The 27,720-nt window shown below is 45.0% G+C and overlaps 1 protein-coding gene across 1 annotated transcript in view; it reads left to right on the forward strand.

The window, feature by feature from the left end:
• LOC309543141 (uncharacterized protein) overlaps positions 1-27,720 on the forward strand; it is a gene marked incomplete at its 3' end in the record, with an annotated part of 1,180,881 nt that overhangs the window by 928,857 nt on the left and 224,304 nt on the right. The window contains exons 22-25 of the mRNA XM_082242522.1: positions 5,926-6,090; positions 7,319-7,483; positions 10,878-11,042; positions 19,625-19,789. Of these exons, the coding sequence (XP_082098648.1) occupies positions 5,926-6,090; positions 7,319-7,483; positions 10,878-11,042; positions 19,625-19,789 (660 nt within the window). The remainder of the gene's footprint in view (positions 1-5,925; positions 6,091-7,318; positions 7,484-10,877; positions 11,043-19,624; positions 19,790-27,720) is intronic.

The raw sequence follows: 27,720 nt of genomic DNA on the forward strand, positions 1-27,720 counted from the left end.
GCATGCATGCTGGTCACTGCATTGGGGCATGTATGCTGGTCACTGCATTGGGGGCATGTATGCTGGTCACTGCATTGGGGGCATGTATGCTGGTCACTGCATTGGGGGAATGTATGCTGGTCACTGCATTGGGGGCATGTATGCTGGTCACTGCATTGGGGGGATGTATGCTGGTCACTGCATTGGGGGCATGTATGCTGGTCACTGCATTGGGGGAATGTATGCTGGTCACTGCATTGGGGGAATGTATGCTGGTCACTGCATTGGGGGCATGTATGCTGGTCACTGCATTGGGGGAATGTATGCTGGTCACTGCATTGGGGGAATGCATGCTGGTCACTGCATTGGGGGAATGTATGCTGGTCACTGCATTGGGGGAATGTATGCTGGTCACTGCATTGAAGGGGGCATGTACGCTGGTCACTGCATTGAAGGGGGCGTGTACGCTGGTCACTGCATTGAAGGGGGCATGTACGCTGGTCACTGCATTGAAAGGGGGCATGTACGCTGGTCTCTGTAGTGAAAGGGGGCATGTACGCTGGTCACTGCATTGAAGGGGGCATGTACACTGGTCACTGCATTGAAGGGGGCATGTACGCTGGTCACTGCATTGAAAGGGGGCACGCTGGTCACTGTGCATTGAATGGGGGCACGCTGGTCACTGTGCATTGAAGGGGGCATGTACGCTGGTCACTGCATTGAAAGGGGGCACGCTGGTCACTGTGCATTGAAAGGGGGCATGCTGGTCACTGTGCATTGAAAAGGGGGCACGCTGGTCACTGTGCATTGAAAGGGGGCACGCTGGTCACTCTGCATTGAAAGGGGGCACGCTGGTCACTCTGCATTGAAAGGGGGCACGCTGGTCTCTCTGCATTGAAAGGGGGCACACTATACCTTAATTACTGAAGGCCCTTTTCACACTTTTGCAACCTCAAAGTCACGCAATTTTTTACAGCGTTTCTTGCCGCAAAGCAATGCCTATTACATTTTTCTGTTTGCGCCCCCCCAAAAAAAATTTTGAGCACCAGCTGCCACTGATCATTCCTCTTAGGTGTGACTCCAACAAAAAAATTTCCATTAATTTACTGGAATCACTGAGAGATCGGCTGAGAAGAGGAGTTTTTTGAAATGCTTGTTTTTAATATAACTGCAGAGTGAATTCAGATATAACTTTGCAGTATAGCTGTGATTTAAATTGACATCTTTTAGCTGTTGCTGTCCCTGCAAGCTGTGCAAAAATTAAATAGTATTCATCAAAAGTACAGGTCAGTGTGTTTTTCTCCAGTGTAGCCTCTAAGCTTGCGTTAACATCCAGCTTTGATGCTAAAGAAGAAATTGTTGTTGGATACCACTAGATCAGCATTTCTTAGTGTGGTGGCATGGCACACTGGGGTGCTGTTTGGGTTCCCCTAGGGCAGTGATGGCGAACCTTAGCACCCCAGATGTTCTAGAACTACATTTCCCACGATGCTCAACTACATTGCAGAGTGCATGAGCATCATGGGAAATGTAGTTCCAAAACATTTGGGGTGCCAAGGTTCCCCATTACTGCCCTAGGGTGTAGCAACTATGGTTGCTGGATCAGCATTATGCACTGCCATGGTGTGTGCCAGCCATCAGCACCACAACAACCAATGAAAATTGAGGATCAGAATGCATGGTGTCCCACCCATACCATGGCAACACATGAGACTGATTCAAGGCAGGAAGCATGCAGGGCGACACCAGCATTCATAAGAGGATGAAGTGCACCTGTGACTCCACCTCTCCCCATGCTGCTGGTGTAAGTTAGAGGTCAGATGGGTCTGATGGGCGAGGCCTTGATGGAAGGGTGGGGTATCTGATTTGACAAAAAAATTCTATGATGGTAGGATGCTACTGATGTTATGTAGACTATGATGTGATGGGGACCTCTGATGTGATGAGGGGCTTCTGATGTGAAGTTAATTTCATCAGGCGATTGTGTGCATTGCCCTGGGCTCACATTATCCATTCATAGTAGGTACCATTTATGTCTCCCCTCCTATAATAAAGATTCCACGGCCAACACTGAAGGACGGCCTCCCCCACTGGACTTGGGGTTGAGCTGTGGCCCTGTTCACCCAAAGCTGGGTCTCCACCTGGAGGCCCTCTCGGATGGGGCTCCATTGCCTCCTACTCTAGAACTGCATATTATAACCCTGTCTCATAGTCCAGGTACCTCCTCTGGGTCAGTGTCTTCGCTCTCAGACTCAGACCAGGCAGTTACAGACATCCCAAAGACCCCCAGGTTGTTGGCCTCCTTGCCTGAATAACAATTGCCAACTAACACTCATGAAGGTGACACCCCTTTACCCTCAACGGAAGATGAATATGATCCTTCTCCTTGAGCATCCAGTTTTCTCTTTTCCTTGGAATTTATTGGATTTCCATAACAGGATCACCAGGTTGGCTCGTCTGCAACATTACTTTGATGCCCATGTGCAGGAGAAGCACCGCCGTGTTTTCCACTACGTGCCGGATACTTTATTCCTCCAATTAGAGGAAGCGCATCCCAAAGTCTACAGTTGCGATATCTGGGAGAGGCTCTACATCGTTGAGTGTCCCCGAAGTTTAAGGCAGCAAAATGAACACATCAAGGCAGATTTCCATCACCTCTATAAGGATTTCAGCATTGGCCAGCACATCTTCATGGACAGAGTGGAGGTCATCAAGCCTAGTCATCTATATTGGCCATTGTATCCTTGGAAGACACCCAACCACTGGGCAAACTATCCATCTGCCTAAGCCTGACTTTAACGTGTGAATTGCCATTTGCATTTTGTTCAAATAGCTTAAAGTGAGTTACTTTTTGGTATTACTGTCTGTTTGCACTGGAAATTGTCTGTTACATGCCCATTTTAATGCACTTTTAACTTTTGTACTTTTTGTATGTTATGTTCACAGCTGGGAGGACTTGTGATAGAGGAGGGTGATGTGTAGGTAGGTTGCCTTCTGTGTATGTAGTTAGCATCCAGCTCCCCATGTTAGGGGAAAGGGGTTAACGTTTTTGCCCCCTTTCCCCAGCAGGTTGAAGGGATTTTGCTGGGTTCCCTCCAGGGTTCTTTAAAAGGGAAGAGGTCCAGGTCCTAGGGGTGACTCCGGGGATGGCCCACTCTGGAATACCGATGTGGCGGAAGAACCCAGAAACATGGACTTCTCTGTTAGAGCACTGCAAAGTTTGGAATTTCCTCTAAGAGACTTCACCTGTGCAGGTAACCTAGGGCAACCGCAGTTAGGTTTAGTCAGGAACGGAATGGTAATACATGTTATACATGTTGTCAAGTTTACAGTGAATGTTGATACAGCTGCTCAAAGCCTGGTCTGAAGTTATACAAAGGGCGGCATGTGAGGTGTAGGCATACTATTAAAGAACTTGGGTCTGCAACCACAATAACAGATATGTGTAACATCGCTACAGCACAGGTTTAAAGGGGTTGTAAAGTCAGAAGAATTTTCTCATCTTAATGCATTCTATGCATTAAGATAAAAAGCCTTCAGCAGGCCCCCTCAGCCCCACTAATACTTACCTGAGGTCCCTCTCTGTCCACGAGTGTCTCAGCCATCAGAGATTCTCACTCCTAACTGGCTGAGACACAGCTGCAGCTCCATTGACTGCCGCTGCTGTCAATCAAAGTCAGCTAGCCAAACTGGAGAGAGAGGGGGCGGGGTCAGGTCAGGGCTCTGTGTCTGAATGTCTGTGTCTGAGTGACCCCATAGCAAGCTGCTTGTTGTGGGGGCACTCAACAGGAGGGAGGGGCCAGGATCACAAAAGATCCAAGAAGAGGATGATCTGGGCCACTCTGTGCAAATCCACTGCACAGAGGAGGTAAGTATGACATGTTTATTATTTTTATAGGAAAAAAAGGCTTTACAATCACTTTAACAGTAACTACAAGGAGAAACAGCAAACAGTCGTTGGGGTGGTACCTGATAGGTGACAGGGGTGGGTTGGTGTTTGGACTTCTTTCATAGCTGTCTGTCTCGTTGGTCACCGAAAGTGGACTAGCATTACGGAGGTCTACACTTGGTCCTTTCTTAAAGAGAAGCATTATGTATGAGCATGCATGAGGTCCATGCTGTGTGCCCGGAGGAAGCGCATCCCAAAGTCTACAGTTGCGATATCTGGGAGAGGCTCTACATCGTTGAGTGTCCCCGAAGTTTAAGGCAGCAAAATGAACACATCAAGGCAGATTTCCATCACCTCTATAAGGATTTCAGCATTGGCCAGCACATCTTCATGGACAGAGTGGAGGTCATCAAGCCTAGTCATCTATATTGGCCATTGTATCCTTGGAAGACACCCAACCACTGGGCAAACTATCCATCTGCCTAAGCCTGACTTTAACGTGTGAATTGCCATTTGCATTTTGTTCAAATAGCTTAAAGTGAGTTACTTTTTGGTATTACTGTCTGTTTGCACTGGAAATTGTCTGTTACATGCCCATTTTAATGCACTTTTAACTTTTGTACTTTTTGTATGTTATGTTCACAGCTGGGAGGACTTGTGATAGAGGAGGGTGATGTGTAGGTAGGTTGCCTTCTGTGTATGTAGTTAGCATCCAGCTCCCCATGTTAGGGGAAAGGGGTTAAAGATCCAAGAAGAGGATGATCTGGGCCACTCTGTGCAAATCCACTGCACAGAGGAGGTAAGTATGACATGTTTATTATTTTTATAGGAAAAAAAGGCTTTACAATCACTTTAACAGTAACTACAAGGAGAAACAGCAAACAGTCGTTGGGGTGGTACCTGATAGGTGACAGGGGTGGGTTGGTGTTTGGACTTCCTTCATAGCTGTCTGTCTCGTTGGTCACCGAAAGTGGACTAGCATTACGGAGGTCTACACTTGGTCCTTTCTTAAAGAGAAGCATTATGTATGAGCATGCATGAGGTCCATGCTGTGTGCCCGGAGGGACCCCATTCTGTTACTGTTAGCGAGGTAACAGAAGTAAGCTGACTGGTGGAATGGGCAGGAGCTCAACCTGTCCCTCCAAATGCAACACATAAATCAGTACAAGTGTGTAGGACATGGAACGAGGAAGCTTAAGGAAGAACTCTGTATCTTGGGTACTGTACACATGTGGTTCATCTCGGAGTTAGGAGACCGCCTTAATGTTCGACTTTCACATGAACTTGGCTTTGGTAAGCATGCTTTCAGCAAAGCATTACCCCATAAAATTGTTAGTGCCACTGTTCAATGCCTAGAGTAGCCCAAATAACCCACCCCAAGGGGAAACCCCTCATGTGACCTTTGCTTAGTGCCCAACGAGAGAGGGAAACATGGAGGATCTGACGGAACAAGTCTCCCCCCCCCCCTTACAAGCAGCATGGACCCTATTTGGAGATAGCAATGGTTTCTGCATTTGTGCTATTGCTGCCAGATGCGGACATTATTAGGCCTAAGGAGGAGAAGGTTTGGGGGTTAGAGGGGAGGAAGCTGAAGATGGACCATCTTCTAAGGGAAAGTTTCAGGCTTCTCAAAATCAAGGCATTATACATGGAGGAGTGAGTAGTTGGAAGACAATGTTGCCCTCAGTTATACATCTGTTGAAAGTCTTTGTTTAAACTGGTATGAATCAGGGGTGCTAATGTGTGCAAGCTTCTATTAAAATATATCAAATGCACAGCCAAATATGCACTGCTGAAGGACAACGTCTCTGGGGGTCTCTGTGCACTGTTCATAAAAAAACACTTTTTTTCTACTCCATTATAACATTTTTCTAAAAAAAAAAAAAAAATAAATAAAATAAAATAGGAAATAAAATTCTATTTCCTGGAGTTTTATAAAGTGATCTGATATAAATGATTTCAATAAAGAGAAATTCCATGTATGTAGAGAATAGTTACATTCATTCCTGGGGGAGAAATTCATTTTCTTCTGGTAACATTCTTCTCTTCTTCTACAGATTGTCCTCTAATCACCTGACAGACAGTTCCTGCCCCCACCTGGCATCTGGAATAAGAAATAATCAGACACTGAGGAGACTGAACCTGTCTGATAACAATCTGGAGGGTCCTCATTTCAGGGATTTGATGGAAGCTCTGACAACAAGCCGGATAGAGGAATTACAGTGCGTATAACAGGACTGACTGAGACAATAATATTCTAGGACAGTTTAGCATTTCAGTCTTAAAAAAAGTTTGAGAATTTAAACAAATTAGAAAAACAATTTTGAGATCTGAAAGGTGTCCAGTACACCCCCCCCACATCAGATGTCAAGTGTCCCCCACCCTCCCTTACATCACAGTGCACCCCCCACCTTGGGAAGAAGCTGGGGCAGAGCTGGGAAGCAGAAAGTGTAGGGTCTGGAGGAGGACCAGAGGAGGGCTGGTGTCAGCTGCTGGCTGGAGTCTGCTAAATGCTGAGACCAGGGGAGGCAAAGAGAAGGGGATGCTGTTGCTGCACAGAAAGTGCAGGATTTTTAGGAGGAGATTTCTTCACTTCTGCTAACTGCTGAGATAGAAGGGGGCCAGAGGCAAGCCTCTCTGCAGCTGCTTGGAGAAGCGCAGGATCTGGTGGAGGAATTCTCTCCTCCTTTCTGCTGACAACTGCTGAGACAAGGTGGGAACAGAAACGAGGAGGTGCCACCGCTGCAGGAGAAGGGCCTGTGGGCCTTGTGTTTGACACATGTGATGTAGAGCAGGGGCGGCTGATCCATTGGGGGCACAGGGGCGCCGCCCCCCTATCCATGCGTCCGGCCCCCTAATCTACATGCAGGGCGCCGGGCGCATGGATTCTAATGGGGGATTTTTTTTTTGTAAGCACGTTTTTTGAGCCACAGGCTCTTATAGGCTTCAGAAAAGGGTGGGCTCGGGGCGCAGAGCTCTGCGCCCCAAGCCCACCCAGTTGTATGACAGTAGCGAATGAATATTCAATATTATCATACTGAATCTCCTCCCAGCCAATTCTGAAGTGGGTCGTGAGACCCCTTTCCTGATTGGCTTAAAAGAGACGTGATTTTACTGCCCATTGGCCTGGAAGAGGGAGGGGAAATACGGCCGAGGAGACTCACAGCAGCGCTCGGCGAAGGAGCAGGTAAGGATGTTGGCTGTTCCGGCTGGGCAGCCAGCCATCCATCCTGGGAGGGGGGAGGAAGGAGGCAGGAAGGAGGGAGGGGGCGGTATAGCAGATTGCCGGCCGGCCGGCCGTCCTGCGGGGGGGAGGGGGGTATTGGATATTTGCCGCCGCCCCCCCACACATTTTTATTCACCAGCCGCCACTGATGTAGAGAATAGTTATATTCATTCCTGGGGGAGAAATTCATTTTCTTCAGGTAACATTCTTCTCTTCTTCTATAGTTTGTATGAGACTCACTTGACAGACAGTTCCTGTTCCCACCTGGCATTTGGAATAAGAAATAACCAGACCCTGAGGACACTGAGCCTCTCTGTGAACAATCTGGGGGGTCCTCATTTCAAGGATGTGATGGAAGCTCTGACAACAAGCCGGATAGAGGAATTACAGTGAGTATAACCGGACTGACTGAGACAATAATATTCTGGGACAGTTTAGCATTTCAGTCATAAAAAAGTAAAAAATTTAACGAATTTGAAAAAAATGTTTGACTGACTAAGTAGCCAGTCCCAGATACCTGACTAAATCTAAGAATCTTTTCACACTCTTTTATTAGCTTTGAAATAGACTCTGTTAAACTAAAAATGAAAAATAAAAAAAACATTAAAAAGATTAAAGTTGTAAAGTCAGAAGGTTTGTTATCCTAATGCATTCTATGCATTAAGATAAAAAACCTTTTGTGTGTAGCAGCTTCCTCAGCACCCCTTAATACTTACCTGAGCCCCCTGTCTGTCCAGTGATGTGTACGAGTCCCTTGGCCGTTCCGGACTCCCTCTCCTGATTGGCTGAGACACGGCCATGGCGTCATTGGCTCCCGCTGCTGTCAATCAAAGACAGTTAGCCAATCAGGAGTGAGAGTGGGCGGGGCCGAACGGTAGCTATGTGTCTGAATGGACACACGGAGCTGTGACTTGGCTCGGGTGCCCCCATAGCAAGCTGCTTTCTGCTGGGGCACTCATCAGGAGGGAGGAGCCAGGAGAGCCGAAGAGAGCCCGAGAAGAGGAGGATCCAGGCTGCCCTGTGCAAAACCAGCTCCACAGCTTTAAGTATAACATGTTTGTTATTTAAAAAAACAAAAACGAGATTTTACTATCACTTTAAGTCTGGAATCTGTTGAAATAGGTGACATTATAGAAAAGCATACATGGGGGGATCTTACTGCAATGGTCAATTAGAGCCTAATAAATATTTATTTCATCTGATATCAACCATTCAGTGTTGGGGGATCTTCCTATTACTGCACATTCATAATTAGGGGTCAGATATCTCCCTTTTGCTTCATGGGACTTAAGAGCTCTTTTGCTCTCTGAGGATTATTAGAATATCAGATAAAAAAATCGTCTGGTCCAATTACCAACAATGCAGTTCATACCATTCATACACAAGGAGATTATAGCACAATATGAGTCATGTGTGCTCATCCTGTGTATGGAGATATCACCGTCTCTACACATGGAGGACAATATTGGGGTGTCTATTCCATTAAAACAAAAAATATTTACCAGAGTTTCCAATAAAGAGAACGAGTTCCAGTTTTTCCTGGGGGAGAAATTAATTTTCTTATGGTAACATTCTTCTCTTCTTCTACAGTTTGAATGGGGATCACCTGACAGACAGGTCCTGCCCCCACCTGGCATATGGAATAAGAAATAACCAGACACTTAGGACACTGGATCTGTCCTGGAACAATCTGGAGGGTCCTCATTTCAGGGATCTGATGGAAGCTCTGACAACAAGCCGGATAGAGAAATTACAGTGAGTATAAAACTGGCCAAATATGGATCAAAATTCAGTCGTTTCAGCAGTGACTGGTCAAAAATTGATTGATGTGTGGCCAGTGAGGTTCAACAGAAGTTGATCTACCAATCAACTTCTGTTCAACCACTCTGTCAGATAAAAGATGCTCGATCAGCGCCATAAGCAGTAGGTGCTGATCTGCGAAGCCTCCCTACTGTCAGAATACAGTAGCGTAGTGGGGAGGATTCCCCCATCCACCTCAAATGTATGAATGGGGGAATGGGGCCAGTTTTTTTCATTCAAGAGGAAGTAAACCCTCCTCAGGAAGTTGTACCAATAGGTAAGCCTATGATAAGGCTTACCTATAGGTACTGTAAATATCTCCTAAACTTGCACCGTTTAGGAGATATTTACCTTTAATGGAGCCAGTGACGTCACTGGCGCATGCGCTCTGAAGGAACGGCTGATCGTGCCGTTCCTTCAGAGCCCCGTGCCGTGACCGTCAGCTCCCGCGCGCGTGCGCGGGAGTGACGTCACCGCAGCTCCGGCCAATCAGATGGCCGGATGCCGCGATCCCGGAAGACGGGCGACATGTCATGTCGCCCGTCATACAGGTAAGAGAGCGGCACGGCGGGGGCTCGTTCTAAGGTAAGTATTTCATAATGAGCTAGTATGCGATGCATACTAGCTCATTATGTCTTTCTCTTGAAGGTTGTAAAAAAAAAAAAAAATTTTTAAACGAGTTTACAACCTCTTTCAGTCTGCTGGTTGAATGAAAATAAAATGACCTATGTATGGCCAGCTGAACAGGACTGACTGAGAATATTATTCTGAGACAGTTTACATCAAAAACTTATAGAAAAAACATTATCAAAATAGATCTTTAGACTCCATAAAGCAGAAACACAGGCGCCACTCTAAGTGCAATAGCTTGAGATTTAATCGGTAAGATCAATGGAAAAGGGATACTCACAAAGGTAATAAAACATAAGGCTCATAACAAATACTCCGGTCAGGATGGCAGGAGCGGTAACGGTGGACAGGCTGTGAATGGTGACTGGCCGCACTTCCTGGTCCGGGGACACTCAGATGCCGATTCATCATCACTTCCGGGAGCGTGCTTACGTCATGGCGCCGGCGACGCGTTCTCGGATCATGCGCTCCTTCCTCAGGCCGATATTGCGCCATTTTGGATGTGGGACTTAAATAGGATAGGCGCCTGAACCTGCTAGGTCCTGAAGCCCGCCTCTTATTCAAATATAACGGCAAGGAGTGTTATTCTAATATATTGAACAGCATCTAGCTCAAATAGATTTGAGCTAGATGCTGTTCAATATATTAGAATAACACTCTTTCCCTACCCTGGTCACTTCCTGTCCACATACGTCATGGAACAGCTGAGCAGCTTACCACTGCGCATGCTCACTGCTCCGGAGGGTAGGGAATTCTCACTGGGTAGTGTTTTTTAACGTTACACTTCATCAGCTGTTGCCGCGGGTACATTAAAACATCTCCGCTGCAACATGAAATCATCTCCGCTCCTACTCCTGTCACTTCCCTGATCTCGGCAACTAAATGTAAAAGCGGCGGGAGTATGAAAATATAAATCACGGAGATCTCAGCTCCGTGATTTATATTTTCATAGACCCACCCCCGCTTTTACATTTAGGAGTCGAGATCAGGGAAGTGACAGGGGTAGGAGCGGAGATGATTTCATGTTGCAGCGGAGACTGCAACAGCTGATGCGGTGTAACGTTAAAGAACACTACCCCGTGAGAATTCCCTACCCTCCGAAGCTGTGAGCATGCACAGTGGTAAGCTGCTCAGCTTTTCCATGATGTAGGTGCACCGGAAGTGACAAGGGTAGGGAATTTTCACGGGTAGGGTTTTTTCACGGAACACCGGCCTTGAACTGTCAACTGATACATTTCATGTTCCATACACAAAGGGACAATAGCACAATATGAGTCATACAGAGAAGAGTTCCATTCATTCCTGGAGGAGAAATTCATTTTCTTCTGGTAACATTCTTCTCTTCTTCTACAGATTGGATAATAATCACCTGACAGACAGTTCCTGCCCCCACCTGGCATCTGGAATAAGAAATAACCAGACACTGAGGATACTGAACCTGTCTGAGAACAATCTGGAGGGTCCTCATTTTAGGGATCTGATGGAAGCTCTGAAAACAAGCCGGATAGAGGAATTAGAGTGAGTATAACAGGACTGAATAGGCAATTCTGAGACATAAAAAGAAAATAAAGAATATTGGAGTATTGGGAACAACAGAATTGCAAATATACTGCTCTCACTGCTGCAAGCAATGCACAGTGGCCACACTGATTTATTCACAAACATTAAGACATCGGATGATAGACTCAGCTCTTACGTGTTACGTCCCTGGGACACCTAGACATATATAGGTGTGATAGTAGCAGAAATAAATGCTTGCGCTAATGAAATCATTTACAGTAATATATTTCTGCTACTATCACACCTATATATGTCTAGGTGTGTATATAAATATATGGATGTGTGTATATATACCACTATACACAAGTTCAGATGTTTTGCCTGCCTCAAAAGAACCCAAAAAAATGCCAAAAAAACGCTAGCGTCAAAAAAAATAAATGCCCAGGTGTGTTTTTGCTGGCATTTTTTGGAGGGTTTTGGAGGCAGGCAAAACATCTGAACTTGTGCACAGTACCACTATACACAAGTTCAGATGTTTTTTCTGACTCCAAAGAACCCAAAAAAATGCCTGCTATTAAAGCGGTAAGGTGCTGTGCAAAGCGAGAAACCATATTGGTGAAGATCTGAAAGTTTTCTTATACAAACAATCTTTTTTTTTCTGGTTCTGGACATGCTACAGAGCTGAAACTTCACATGTACACCTTTTAGACCCCCAGATACTAAATCCAAATCAAAAAATCTCTTTTTTTTTTTTTTTTTTTTTTCAATAATTGGCTTTTTTATCAAAAATTACAATTTTTAAGGACTTTTTTTGTGTGATTTTGTGTCTGGGGGGTCTAAAAGGTGTACCTGCGAAGTTTCAGCTATGTAGCATGTCCAGAACCAGACAAAAAAAGGATTGTATGTATTAGAAAACTTTCAGGGGGTTAGCTTCTCTCCACACCTTGCCGGTTTCAAAGCAGGCATTTTTTTGGGTTCTTTGCAGTCAGGAAAAACATCTGAACTTGTGTATAGTGGTACTGTGCACAAGTTCAGATGTTTTGCCTGCCTCCAAAACCCCCCAAAAAATGCCAGCAAAAACACACCTGAGCATTTTTTTTTTTTTTTGACTTTAGCGTTTTTTTGGCATTTTTTTGGGGTTCTTTTGAGGCAGGCAAAACATCTGAACATGTGTATAGGGGGTATATATAGGCATATATGTCTGAATATATACCCCTAGACATATATAGGTGTGATAGTAGCAGAAATATATTACTGTAAATGATTTCATTAGCGCAAGCATATATTTCTGCTACTATCACACCTATATATGTCTAGGGGTATATATACAGACATATATGTGTATATATACCCCCTATACACATGTTCAGATGTCATGTCTGACATCAAACATGTCCTCAAAAAAGCACTGGCAGTGGCAGCCCCTGCAGCATAAAAAATGCTTGGCTGGTGAGAAACCATATGGGTGTGCCGAAGCTATTCAGAGAAATGATCATTTCTCTATAGCGGTCACCCTGCTATGGAAGGGTTTTGTCACCCTGCCATAGCAGTCACTGCCAGTTAACCCTACACTACACTACTGTCCCCTTACACTTAACACTTTCCCTACAGAAACTGAATAATTAAAGCTAACTTAAGTGTAAAGGAGCACTCTAACTACACTAGATATCCCTTTCCTCACACTAAAAATAGCTAAATGACACTTTTAAAGTAAAATTAACAGAACTGCTTCCACTCTCTTCCATGTCCAGTATAACAATGCTAGGAATATGGCGGGGGCGATCTTATATACTGGGGGGCTATTCACTAATGATTGGCCTAGGGACCCCCTAGTCACTCCAATCACATTCCTAGCATTCTCCTGCCCCCTCAATTGGCTTTTGCTAATGGTTCTGGTCCAATCACAGGCTTTTAAAGCCCATTTCCTGAAGCATTGCATTTTGGGCGGTTCTGGTTGCCGAATTCCGAACTTTTTGGGCAAAAAGTTCTAAATTCGGCCGAACCTCAAACACCCAATGTTCGGGTCGAACCGATGGTCGACCCGAACCGTTCGATCATCCCTATTGAGGACTACTGGTGTATATGATTGCTGGCGGCAGTGAAAATGGTATTTCTCTTACGTCCTCCGACAGTCTCCGCCCTTGTTTTTTTATGGGTCCCTGGCTGATGGGGTTGTTTATCCCCTGGGTTATTTGCTTTCCTGGGTTGTTGCTCCTGTTGAGCCTTTTCTGTTGCCCAGAAGGTTATCTTACTGTGCGTGTAAGGTTCCTTTCTCTGATGTGGGTACTGCGTTGCCTTTTATATACGGTTGCGTCTCCCACCCCTCATGTCTACACTGCTTTGGGACATCCCATTGGTGAAGACTGTATGAGTGGGCGGCGACTGTCCGAGGACATAAGAGAAAACTGAATTTTTGTAAAATCTTACCGTAAAATTCCTTTCTCTGAGTCCTCCGACAGTCGCCGCCCCCGTCCCTCTTTTGGGGTTTCTCTTGTACACTTACTGCTATGCTACCAAACTTAGTTGGGATGGCTGACTGCAGGGGGGTATTGACCAGTGGGACAGCCCCCATGGGTGTGTCTATGTTAAATGCTTTTGTTTTTAACAAGACTTAAGCCTAGCTACTCCTGTGGAGAGGAAGTCAATACCCATTGGTGAAGAATGTATGAGTGGGCGGCGACTGTCGGAGGATTAAGAGAAAGGAATTTTAGGGTAAGATTTTACAAAAATTCCGTTATTTGCGGTTATATAGTTCCAGATCCTCATCGCATGTATATTTATGTGAGTGCATTTGGAAGCTTTTTTTCTTTTTATTAGTTAAAATTGAATTACTTATATATTGTATGTTATTAGGTAAGGTTGCTAATATTTGATTTATTATATTTATAGAATAATTTATTGGGTTGAGAGATTAAATTTAAGTAATAGCACTTTTACTATTACTAATTTACTAATTAACTACTATTACAACCTAAAACAACTTAAAAAATGTATTATTTTATAAATTGTAGTGCTGCACATTTGTTATAATTAATTTTCTGGGTCAGTTTACATTTAAAATTGTTGATGACATTGTCTTCAAAATGGTTCTTCGGACTCCGCAAAAAGCCTGTCACTGAAAGTTGTCTTGTTCTTGAAGGTCAGTAGCACCACAAAATAGTTTTTTTCTGATATCTTGTAAAATAGGACAATTGATTACTGTCTATGATACTTTTTTTTAATTTGCACTAACGTCCAAATTTTTAGGACAAGCTTTAAGAGAGTATCCCTTTCTTAAAGATCCAAGCAGTGTGTGCTATGCCGGGACAAGACCATTGAGCAACAACGCCAGGAAAAAAATGCCAAATTGCACCCCCCCCCTTCATTATGTGGGAGCTTTTGTGGAGGAGGGGGGAGAGAGAAAGCACAGCCCACACCTCCTCCTGGCACTCTCCACCTCTCAATGCCACTTCCAACGCTGGGCTGACAGAAGTAGTGATGCTGCCGTCACTACTCCTGTCAACCTTATAGTAGAAGAAACTTGCGGCGCCCCATCCCTACAATGTACCCTGTTCCCAGGGCAGCCGGCCCTTCTGCCCATCCCTTGGTCCGGTCCTTAGTGTGTGTGTGATACTTAATAATGGATTGACTTTTTGTTTTTTGTTTCCAGGGTTTGGTTTTTTGCTGATTAGTTTATATCTGAGGTTGCATGGTTGCCTGAAAGCCAGTATTGGGGGTTGTTTGCATATTTCTTTTATAGTTGCATCCTCTGTTATGATGGGTTGTAAATCTCTGAAACACAACAACGGGACCTGGCGGGACCTGAAGAAGGAGGCTCCGCCTCCGAAACGCGTTGTCCATAGCAACCATCATGTGGAGTTGCATCCCCTTGGATCCCTCCATCCATCAGCCTAATACCGCACATAGCCTCGGCCGAGGCTTAGGCCAGCCTATCCGGAGGTGATTGACGGCGGGTGGGTGCGCAGGCGCACTGTCGTCTGCCCGTACAGATCCGGCGGGGGGGGGGCAGGATCAGGAAGTGTCTGAAGAGCGGGTTGGAGCGGCGCGAGTCGCGAGAGGCGAGATCGATAGGAGGAGCAGGAGGCTATCACTGATGCATCTGTCCTTAAAGGACATAAATGTGAGTGCAACTTTTTCTTGTATCGTATTGTCCATTAATAAAGCGTTATTACCCGAGGTCTGCGTGCGCTCTCTTCCCTACAGTCTTGTAAATCTCTGATCATCTTTTTTTATCTCTTCGGGTGCTGACATGTATGTAGTCACTAGAGGTACCCAGTTATTAGTTTTTTTTCTCTTTGTGTACAAAGATACAACTGATTATCTTAACAAGATCAACAATATACAACCAAATAGTCACAATGGATGTAGAATCTCTATACAGTAACAACCCTCACATTCTTTTTGGTGCACTAATATGGTTGCGATCATCTCAAGGATGCTAAAATAGATAGGATTATAGGAGGTCATGCACAGAAGAACCTGATCTAAGGCAGCCCATACATTGATCTTTTTCTTGTTCAACTCCTGCTGTAATATTGTGTTCTGCCGGTGCCGGTGGGTACACTGATCCTTCTTGCTGGCCAAAGCCGGCAGCACTGATCATTTAGGAAAAACCTGACCAGCTGGTTGTACAGAAGCTGATCAGTAGATTGAACTTTGTACAACCAGGGTGCCCATACATGGATCAAAACTTGTCCGGTCTCTGCTAAACAATTTAGATCCATGTACTGCACTGAGCAATTACACTTTCTTTTACCCAACATGACTATCCTCTACTCAGAAATCTTGCAATTTCTTCCTGTCTGCTGAGACGATTCATGCTCCATACACAAGCAGAATATATCACGACGAGTCATGTCAGTGGTATTTTGTGATCATCCTGTGTATGGAGATATCACCGTCTCTACACATGGAGGACAATATTGGGAGGGGGGGGGGAGGGTTTACTCCATTATAACATTTCTCTTAAAAAAATTATATTTCCTGGAGATTTATTAGGTGATCAAATATAAATGATTCCAATAAAGAGAAATGAGTTCCATCCATGTAGAGCAGTGTTTTCAAATGGCGGCCCTATAGCTGGATGTGCCGCTTTGCTTGCCTTTACCCCGGCCCTTGGGGCACTATTCCTCTTTCTGATACAAGACACTATTCTGTCAACTGATACCAACAATGGACCACCAATTCTCCCACTGATACCAATAACAGGGCACTATTCCTTCTATTGACACTAAAAATGGGGCACTATAACTCCCATTGACACCAATAACGTGGCACTATTTCTCCCATTGACACCAGTGATGGGGCACTATTCCTCCCAATGACACTAATAACGGTGCACTATTCCTCTCATTGACACCAATAATGTGTCACCATTTCTCTCATTGACAACAGTGATGGGACACTATTCCTCCCAATGATGGAGCACTATTTGCCCCCATTGATGCAAATGATGGGGCATTATTCCCCTCATTGACAACAATAATGGGGCACGATTACTCCTATTGCCACCAATGATGCGGCATTATTCCTCCCACTAACACCAATGATGGGGCATTATTCCTCCCACTGATACCAATGATGGGGCATTATTCCTCCCACTGATACCAATGATGGGGCATTATTCCTCCCACTGATACCAATGATGGGGCATTATTCCTCCCACTGACACCAATGATGGGACACTATTCCTCCTACTGACACCAATGATGGGGCATTATTCCTCCCACTAATACCAATGATGATGGGGCACTATTCCTCCCACTGATATCAATGATGGGGCATTATTCCTCCCACTGATACCAATGATGGGGCACTATTCCTCCCACTGACACCAATGATGGGGCACTATTCCTCCCACTGATACCTATGGGGCACTATTTCTCCCACTGATACCAATTATGGGGAATTATTCCTCCAACTGATACCTATGGGGCACTATTCCTCCTACTGACACCAATGATGGGGCACTATTCCTCCTACTGACACCAATGACGGGGCACTATTCCTCCCACTGACACCAATGACGGGACACTATTCCTCCCACTGACACCAATGATGGGGCATTATTCCTCCCACTGACACCAATGATGGGGCACTATTCCTTCCACTGATACCAATGATGGGGCACTATTCCTCCCACTGACACCAATGATGGGGCACTATTCCTCCCACTGATACCAATGATGGGGCACTATTCCTTCCACTGATACCAATGATGGGGTACTATTCCTCCCACTGACACCAATGATGGGGCACTGCGCCTCCTCCTAATACCAAATGTGGCAATGTTTATTCCCACTGATGCTAGGAAAATCTCCAGTCCCGATGGCTACAGTCCGGCCCCCTAAAGTCTAAAGGACAATAAATTGGCCCTTTGTTTAAAAAGTTTGGAGACCCCCCCCCCCCCCCAATGTAGAAATTAGTAATATTCATTCCTGGAGGAGGAATTCATTTTCTTCTGGTAACATCCTTCTCTTCTGCAGATTGTATGATAATCAGCTAACAGACAGTTCCTGCCCCCACCTGGCATCTGGAATAAGAAATAACCAGACTCTGAGGATACTGAGCCTGTCTAATAACAATCTGGAGGGTCCTCATTTCAGGGATGTGATGGAAGCTCTGACAACAAGCCGGATAGAGGAATTACTGTGAGTATAACAGGACTGACTGGTTTTACCCCCTTTATGACCAGACTATTTTTTTGCTACTTTGCACTGCGGTACTTTATTTTGCAATTATCCAGTCATGCAACACTGTAGGCAAGTGAAATTTACATCATTTATTTCATACAAACTGAGCTTTCTTTTGGTCACCACGGGGTTTTTTATTTTTATTATTTATTTATTTTATTTAAAAATATATATATATATTTTCTACTTTATTTTATAAAACATATCCAATAAAATTTAGCCTCGGTTCACACTGGGGCGACCTGTGAGGCGACCTGGTCGCCTCACAGGTCGCCGCAGGTCGCCTCCCATAGGGAAGCTGCGGACCCGTTCTGATAGGAGCGACACAAGTCGCTCCGACTCAGAAAAAGGGTCCGGAGCTTCTTTGGGGCGACCAGGAGGCGACCGCCATAGACTTCAATGTTACGAAGTCCGTGGCGGCCGCTCCGAGGTAGCGGCGCGCTGCTCGCACCGCGACCTCGGAGGTCGCGGTGCGAAGTAGCGTCGCCCCAGTGTGAATGGGGGCTAAATGTCTTCATACATTTAGGCCAAATGTGTTCAGCTACATGTCTGTGGTAAATAAAATGCCATAAAATGCCAGGACAGTACATATACCCCCCAAATGACCCCTTTTTGGAAAGTAGACAGTCCAATGTATTTAATGGAAAATGTAAAAAAAAAAAAGAAAAAACATTTTTTTTTTTTTTTTTTTTTTACTTGCTCCTACTATATGACTGGTGTGGTGGTGATCAGGGATAGTGACTGGTGACATTTTTTTTCTTTTTTCAAAGATTTTTTTTTCTTTTTTCAAAGATTTTTATTTCCACATATTCTCATTAGTGTGCCAGGTACCATGTGATAGCTGTGAGCCAATCGCAGGATCACAATAGTAAGCAAGCAGTCATGAATGGAAGCCATTCTTGACTGTTTTGTTTACATGTAATCATGCGATTGCTATGATTGGTCATAGCGATCACATGATACACTGGCCACTCATAGTGGCCAGGTACGCAGTGATCTGCTGTGCCCACTGGACACAGCAGTCATGGAATCGCGCCCCTGCGCGCTCATGTTCACCACAATGTACCAGTACACTGTGTTGCTCGCAGAAAATGTATTGCCTTTTATTAATACTGCACTGAGAGTGGTGTACTTCCCTTCTATCCTCTTTCTTATCCTTTTATATCCATCAAAGTATTCTTAAGGATCTTCCATCTGTTGAGGTCTCCACTGAACATATTACTATGCAGTGTTTTATTCATGTATATGTGAGTGCAATACTTATCATCCAGTTTGTATTTATTTTTCTATCACTATTACGCTTAGTGCCCATTCACACTACCGTGACTTGTCAGGCTACTGGTCAGCCTGACAAGTCGCGGTCCATGCATTGCAACGGGAACCATTCTAATAGGAGCGACTCCAGTCGCTCCGACTTAGAAAGTAGTTCCTGTACTACTTCGGGGCGACATCGGAGCGACTTGCATTGACATTCATTATATGAAGTCCGTGCAAGTCGCACCGAAGTCGCAGTGCACGAGACTTCACAGGTCGCCCCCGAAGTCGTGCCGAGGTAGTGTGAACCAGCACTTAGACAGTGGCGCTCTCTCTCCCCCTTCCTGTTTTGTGGTTTTACATGACCATTGGTGGGAAAACTCCAGAACTCGCTTGAAGGAGAGACTTGACACTGTAACAATGTATTCCCTCTATTAGATTCATTATATTATATGGACCTTTTTTCATGAACATTGTCTTGAGATTTATTACTAATCACCCCTTGTCCTTTTACCTCTGGGAGTTGTAAACTGGACTTGCTCCTTATGGCTGGGTTTCAAGTATATCCCCTTGTGGGGCCATATTTGGTAGTTACATTCATTCCTGGAGGAGAAATTAATTTTCTTCTGGTAACATTCTTCTCTTCTTCTACAGATTGTATAATAATCACCTGACAGACAGTTCCTTCCCCCACCTGGCATCTGGAATAAGAAACAACCAGACACTGAGGACACTGGACCTGTCCTGGAACAATCTGGAGGGTTCTCATTTCAGTGATCTGATGGAAGCTCTGACAACAAGCCGTATAGAGGAATTACAGTGAGTATAACAGGACTGACTGATACAATAATATTCTGGGAAAGTTTAATTGTTATAAACCTATTTTTTTTTTACTTAAATAAAATAAAAATGTTATACTTACCTGGTCTGTGCAATGATTTTGCACAGAGAAGGCCCAAACCTTTTCTTTTGGGCCCCCCCCCCCCCATGGCAAGCAGCTTATTATCTTCTGGTAACATTGTTCTCTTCTTGTACATGTAGCACGACCCCCCATAGGGGCTGCTGGGTATTTGCACTTCCTCCGCACTCCCTAGACCCTGAGGTAACTCCGACCCGCTAGGCACTACAGGCTCAGACATATTGAGATAATGATATTCGTGACACTCAAGTATCAGTATAGTAGTTTACTGAATTCAAGCAAAAAGGTAACAGGTAGAAGTTCAACACAACTGAATTGATAAAAAAACAACTACTAAAGGAGTAGTGAGAGTGACTGTCAAACAATCCTATCTGATCTTACTCCAAAACTTGAACTACTGGTATAACTCACCAATGTCAGTTTATCTAATTAGATGTACTTTTAACATGCAGATCTAAAACTATGATAATCACACTCTAACTCCTGTAGGGGGCCCCTTTAAGGATGAATCACTAGAGTCACTGTCCTAGCAAGGCCTTACAATTCTTCGCCGGCAGTTGGAGCTCTGGTCACTTAATTAAGTGACATTTGTAATCCACAGTACAAAGGGGTGTGAGTATATCCAGGGTCTGCTTTAGGTGTAAACAGTGTGTGCCACTTTAAATATACTTGCGGTTCTCCTAATCGCCTTGTACTCCAGTATCTGGGCAGTGTTCACTAGCCACCGTCACAGCCTCTCAGGGTCTCCTTCCTTCCTTACTGCATCACAGACTCTCTCTCTCTGCACTGGCGGCAGTTAGGCCTCTCTCACCCAACTCCGCACCGCTTCCAATCCGCTGGCCTCCGCATAGGGCTAGTCACCTTACCGTGACTTCCGCTGTCTCTGGGATGCACTCTCTCCTTCTCTCAACACAGGCCTTAGCCCTCGGTCTCTCGCTCTCTCGATCGGTCCAGCTCCTCTCCAGTCCTCCGCTCTCGGCAAGGTCCCCGAAGCAAGAAAGCGTGCACCTGAGCTGTCAGCCATTTCACATTCTGCTTTTTTCCAGCGTAGGGAGAGGTCTGCTGTGCTCATGAGGGAGAGATTGCCAGACACAAATAGCTCTGTTAAGATCCACAAAAGTCCTTTTCAGGGCTGGTATTTCAGTATAGGTCTACTAGTATCTTTTCAGGCTAGGGGCAGGTATCCAGTTGGTGCTTTAGGGGCAGTTAGAGATCGGCAGCAGTCACACAAATCGCTCTGTTATTGTCCACAAAAGTCATTTAAAGGGCTGAAATTTTTTTTGTATTGCTGTGCAGTGCACTATATATGGGGGGGGGGAGGGGGGTAATCCACAGTATAATATACTTTGTAGAAAGCATATTATAGTGGATTAGTACTATTATTGTGCACTGTGCAGCATTGTGACAGGTGTGGTGACTGAGCGTTGCTGCAGCAATACTACAAACAGTGACAAAAGCACTTATAATATATTATAACTGGTGTGATAGACCAATGGCCCCCCCAATACCACATATTGAAGCGGGGTGTTATCTGAGTATACTTTTACAAGTGTATTTGTGTCCTGCAACAATATTGCCTCTTTTGCTGTGTTAAGTCTGATACACACAGTGCCAAACTCACTGGCCAATTTTTTGAACAACTGGTGTGATAGACCAGTGCCCCCCTCCCCCATACCACATATTGAAGTGGTGTGTTATTTAACAGTATAATTTTCTAAGAGTGTTTTTTAGTCCTGCAAAAATTTGGCCTCTCTTGCTGTGTTAACTGTGCTACACACAGTGACAACAGTTACTGGCCAATTATTTGTAGAACTGTTGTAATAAACCAGTGGTCCCCCAATACCACATATTGAAGTGGGATGTTATTTAACAGTATAATTTTCTAAGAGTTTATTTTAGTCCTGCAAAAATTTGGCCTCTCTTGCTGCTTTAACTGTGCTACACACAGTGACAACAGTTACTAGCCAATTATTTGTAGAACTGTTGTAATAAACCTGTGGCCCCCCAATACCACAGACTGAAGTGGGGTGTTATCTGAGTATACTTTTACAAGTGTATTTGTGTCCTGCAACAATATTGCCTCTTTTGCTGAGTTAAGTCTGGTACACACAGTGCCAAACTCACTCACCAATTTTTTGAACAACTGGTGTGATAGACCAGTGCCCCCCCCCCCCCCCCATACCACATATTGAAGTGGGGTGTTATTTAACAGTATAATTTTCTAAGAGTGTTTTTTAGTCCTGCAAAAATTTGGCCTCTCTTGCTGTGTTAACTGTGCTACACACAGTGACAACAGTTACTGGCCAATTATTTGTAGAACTGTTGTAATAAACCAGTGACCCCCCAATACCACATATTGAAGTGGGGTGTTATTTAACAGTATAATTTTCTAAGAGTGTATTTTAGTCCTGCAAAAATTTGGCCTCTTTTGCTGTGTTAACTGTGCTAACACAGTGACAACAGTTACTGGCCAATTATTTGTAGAACTGGCGGACTGACGGACCGGCAGATAGGGAGGAGAGGCAGGCAGACCTTGCATTGCACAAGAGGTACAAAGCAGACTGCAAATGTATCAGGAGCTAGCCATCAACCATGTACAGTCACATCTGGCGCTCCCAGGATGCTGGCACATGGCTCCGCAGTGTGGGCTTTTTTTAATGTGTCCGTTGCTGACAACAGTGTTGCCATCTGCAGCCTTTGCAGTCAACGCATAAGTCGCTGTAAGCCCAAAGCTCACCTAGGGTCAACCGCCTTAAGAAGGCACCTGAAATCCCATCACCTAGCCCAGTGGGAGCAACACCGTCAGAACCCACAAAGCCACACTCCAGGCTCTCACCGTCCAGCCTCTTCTCCTTCTCCTCTCTCCTCACATTTGTCTTCCACTCCACCTTCCATGATGCCGTCGTCACATTGCTCTGGAAAAAGGCAGGCTTCTGTGGCCCAAATGTTGGAGCGTAAAAAAAGGTGTCCGACTACACCGGGTTAACGGCCGGTGTGGACGCTCTGAGCAGTGATGAACCCCTGGACTACTGGGTGGGCAGGCTTGACCTCTGGCCAGAGCTTGCACAATTTGCAATGGAACTGTTGGCTTGCCCCCCGTCCAGTGTCCTGTCCGAAAGGACGTTCAGCGCAGCAGGGGGGATCGTGACCGATAAGTGCACTCGCCTAGCTCATGACAGTGTAGACTACCTCACATTTATAAAAATGAATGAGGCATGGATCTCTGAGGAATTCAACACATGTGACCAGTAGATCATGTTTCATTGAAATTCCTCATGCCAGGCCACAAATATCCGCCAGACCGCCATCCACCCACAGCAATTCCTGGTTCTTGTCTTTGCTACCTACAGCGGCATAAAAGGCATTTCATGTCCATTGAATGGCTATACAGGCCGACACTTACTTCTGTATCCTGTGTGAATGCCTAATGTACCTCCAGCCATCAAATACTACGTTCTTTGCTGTCAGTTAAACCCATGTGAGCAAATTTTGGGGCCTATACAGGCCGACACTTACTTCTGTATACTGTGAATGCCTAATGAACCTCCAGCCATCAAATACTACGTTCTTTGCTGTCAGTTAAACACATGTGGGCTAATTTTTGGGGCCTATACAGGCCGACACTTACTTCCGTATCCTGTGTGAATGCCTGATGTACCTCTAGCCATCAAATACACTACGTTCTTAGCTGTCAGTTAAACCCATGTGGGCTACTTTTTGGGGCCAATACTGGCCGACACTTACTTCTGTATCCTGTGAATGCCTAATTTTTCAGACTGGAAATGAAAAACAATGGGTCTGTAAAAGTTCCGCCAAATTGTGGAATGGATGCGGACCCATTTTACAGATGTGTGAATGGACCTATATGTATTAGACATGTATTTACCGGCTGCTGTCAGTTCTGGCTGATTTATGAAAAAAAATATATATTTTTGCTGTAAAAAAAAAAAAAAAAATTTAGGGCAACTTTTTCAATTGCAATACTTCTGTTATGACATTGTCCATGTGCTGGGACTATTTGTGCACAGCTAGTACGTCTTTTGTGGCTGCAAATATGACCTAAAGGTTTTTAAAGTTCGCCTCCCATTAAAGTCAATGGGGCCCGCCGCAAACTTGCGGTTCATGGACGTTTGAGAAAATTTGCGGCTGACGTTCGCAAACCGCCCCGGCCGATGTTCGTCCATCACTACTGACAATGACTCTGTCCATTACATACATTACATATTTACTGACCCCTTCCTTCCGGCAGGAGAGGGAAGTAAGCATAGTGGGGGGGGGTGGGGACCTGGGGAGCCCACAGAGGCCCAGAGACAGCAGAACACAAGTGAACTGGATAGGAGGAGCGGCGGGGGCAGCATACGGAGGAAAAAGGAGGACAGTGATTTCTCTACATGCTGCCCCCGCCGCCCCTCCTATCCAGGTGTACAGTGGAGCCGCACAGGCCCAATTGCAACCCCTGCAACCCTTGTGGTTACGCCCCTGCAGGAATCACATAGCTCATGCGAGCTGATGCATTTTGGGGCCATGCTCCCTTCCTCAAAGCTGAGCCTGATTGGCTGCTGAAGGATATAGAGAAATTTCTACAACCATACACTTGGCAGGATGTCCTTTATTCTCTGGAACAATATTATGCATCACATTTTTAGCTCCAGTCATAGGGATCCTCAAACTGTGGCCCTCCAGCTGTTGCGGAACTACACATCCCATGAGGCATTGTAAAACTCTGACATTCACAGCCATGACTAGGCATGATGGGAATTGTAGTTCCTGAACAACTGGAGGGCCATAGTTTGTGGACCCCTTCTGTAGTGTTTCCCTGTGAATAACATTAATATCAACGTCATCACCATACATATACTTCACTATTGCACTCCAGAGAAATCTAATGACTGTTTATATATCCTATATATTATTAGGATCATGAAAAACTTATTGTCAGATGAAGCTAAAAGGGAACTGAAAAAACTGGAATCCCTCAGATCAGGACTTACGATTTCTACGTGATGACCCCAGAGGAAGAATCTCTACTATAGCTGTGAATGGAGGCCGGACATTGCTCTGGATGTGGAGCAGAATGAGATATAAGAGACCACCTGACCCAAGAGGAGAAATTGATCATATACTAACCAATGCACTGAAGATCAGATACTGAATTTGGACCACAGTGAAGTCAATAGGAGCTGAATCTTAGAAATCGGTAATGGTAATTTTCTGGGCAAGAGGATGCCAAAACGGGCATGGAGAGTTGGGCAGTAGGTAACATGGGGGGCATGTACCAATGTTAAAGCATGTTTTCATTTATCCTTTAGCAGGGAGAGAGTCTTGCAGGCAGCTTAAAGGGCAACATAGAAAATACAGTCCTTTAAATGACGTGCTTACGATGCCTTAACCTCCTTGGCCGTATTCCCGAGTGTGGCTCGGGGTGGTATTTCAGTGACATTAGCGGTAACCCCAAGCCACACTCGGGGTACCGCCAGGGAAAAGTCGCTGGATCCTGGGAGAGGTTACTTACCTTGTCCCCGGGATCCCGCGATGTGTCCCTGCAGCATACGGCGGCCGGATCTTCCGCCCAATGCTGTGAGCCCGGGCTTCCGTCTCCTGCGAGCGTCACGTCGCAGGGGGGTGGAACCGGCGGCAAATTCAAAAAGTAAAACACACCAAACACACTGATATATTGTAATCCTATTGGATTACATTACTAAATAAAATAAATTGACATTAGTTTGCCCCCCAGTGCCCTTTCCTGCAGTTTTACTGTATATATACTTTAACTTAGTTATTTATTATATTATAATTTATGATTTTGTGTTTCAAACCTTATCATACCCGAGATGTTATAAGGAAGAACGCACAGTAAAAAAAAATCACATGTAAATAGTTGGGCTGCTCATTCTTAAGAATTACATGCAAAATAATGGTACCGCTTTCAGCACCTAAAATCGGAAACAATCATACCGCTAGGGAGGTTAAAGCGTAACTCCAAACATTCCCCTCTGGGTGATACAGGGGCTTTAACAAACTTTGTTGCAGATTCCTACCTTTTGTTCCTCTGTGCCTCTGTGCTGAGTGGGTGTAATGGGAGTGGTTTCATAATTATCTATCAGCTGTGTCAGCTGCAGGGCTCTAATGAGGGAAGCTGCTGGGCCTGTTTCCCTTTAGACATGTTACTTTTGGCAGTATCTCACCATTAATGATATTTAGGTTGCAGGGGATGCCAGAAATCTGACTTGTATCATAATGCAGACTTCTGGGAAAATTGGTGAGCCAATCACACACGCAGGAAATTATGTTTCTGGGGGTGTGGTCAGTGTAAATTCTGTGTACAGAATAGCTCCAGGCGGCCATATTGCATTGCATTTTCAGAAAATTACAACAGCTGCAGATTGAAAAGGAAAGGTCATTTTTAATAACATTCAATTACAATATGATTTGTGTCACAATTGTATACGCTATATTGTTATTTCTTTATTTGCTATTTTTCCCCCCCACAAAATTGGAGTTACCCTTTAAATCGGTACTTGGTATCACAGAACATTACAATTCTCAGGAAAAGCACCAGTGACAATGGGGTTGATTTATAGAAGGCTCTGCTCCTTTAAGACGTGGATTATTTTCCTATTGTTTTTTTTAACATCTTACTAAAATATTACACCACTATAGGGAGACGTTTTTACTTTTCAGGTCAGTGGCGGCTGGTGCTCCATCGGTTGGGATGGGGGAGGGCAACAGAAAAACCTGGCCCCGGACCCACCCCGCCACATCACTCCAGAGTCCAGTCCACACCATATCCCCCCCCCCCCGGCGCCAGTTCACTCACCTTGTTCCTCCGGACGCCGATGGCTTCCCTCTCAGTCTCTTCCATGTCCCCTCTCGGCAGCCGTCTCCTCCCTCCTCCTCCGCCAAAAGGATGCCTTCTCCTTTGGCCAATTGGGAAACAGGAATCAGGACCCGCTTCCTGATTGGCCGGGAAGAGAACCAGTGTGGCAATAGCAAATATTCATTCGCTATTGTCACACCACTGGGTACTGCCCCCCGAGCCCACCCTTTCTTTAAGCCTCTTTTTGAGCAAAACAAATGGGTACAAAGAGCAAATGACTCCTGCGCTTGAGGGGCGGCCTTGCGGTTGGTATCCTGAAAATGCGATTCAGGTCGAATTGTAGTAAATTCAGGCTGTGCTGCCACTCTCAACGGGTCATGGTAACCCAAAGCAGATACTGGAAAAGAGAAATGGACAGAGGGCACACCAGCCTAGCGCATTATCTTTAAAACAATTTATTGTAATAGACATGTATACACATTATACTCACAAAACGATTATGAAACACGGGCAATAAGCAATGAGGGACCACCAGGGGTCTCCACTGGGCATCCTCAGCTTCCGCAGGCCATGGAAGGATGTAGACCTCCAAAAAAATGCTTACGCGTTTCGGGGTGTTCCCCCTTCATCAGAGCAAAACAAATGGTACAGGGGTGTTAACCCTTCCCTATGCTATCTAAAAAACATATTCTTTTGGCTGGGGCTAAACTTATAAAATGTACCTGTTCCGACTTACAAACAAATTCGACCTAAAAACAAACCTACAGTCCCTGTCTTGTTTGTAACCCGGGAACCACCTGTAGTCTTTTTTCTAGCGTTTGTCTGAGGGTTGCAGTCATTTACCGGCCTCCTGGCCCAGTGTCACACTTTCTTGATGACTTTTCCTTGCATGGCTACCCTACTTTCTCTTCTCTGAAGCCTTCATCCTCGGTGGCGCTAATATTCCAATCAATGTTAAAACCTCAACCACTTCTCAACTACTCAACCTAACCTCCTCTTTTAACCTAACGCAAT

The sequence above is a fragment of the Pelophylax lessonae genome (genome assembly GCF_965119305.1).
Source record: "Pelophylax lessonae genome assembly, chromosome: 13".
Lineage (NCBI taxonomy): Eukaryota > Metazoa > Chordata > Amphibia > Anura > Ranidae > Pelophylax > Pelophylax lessonae.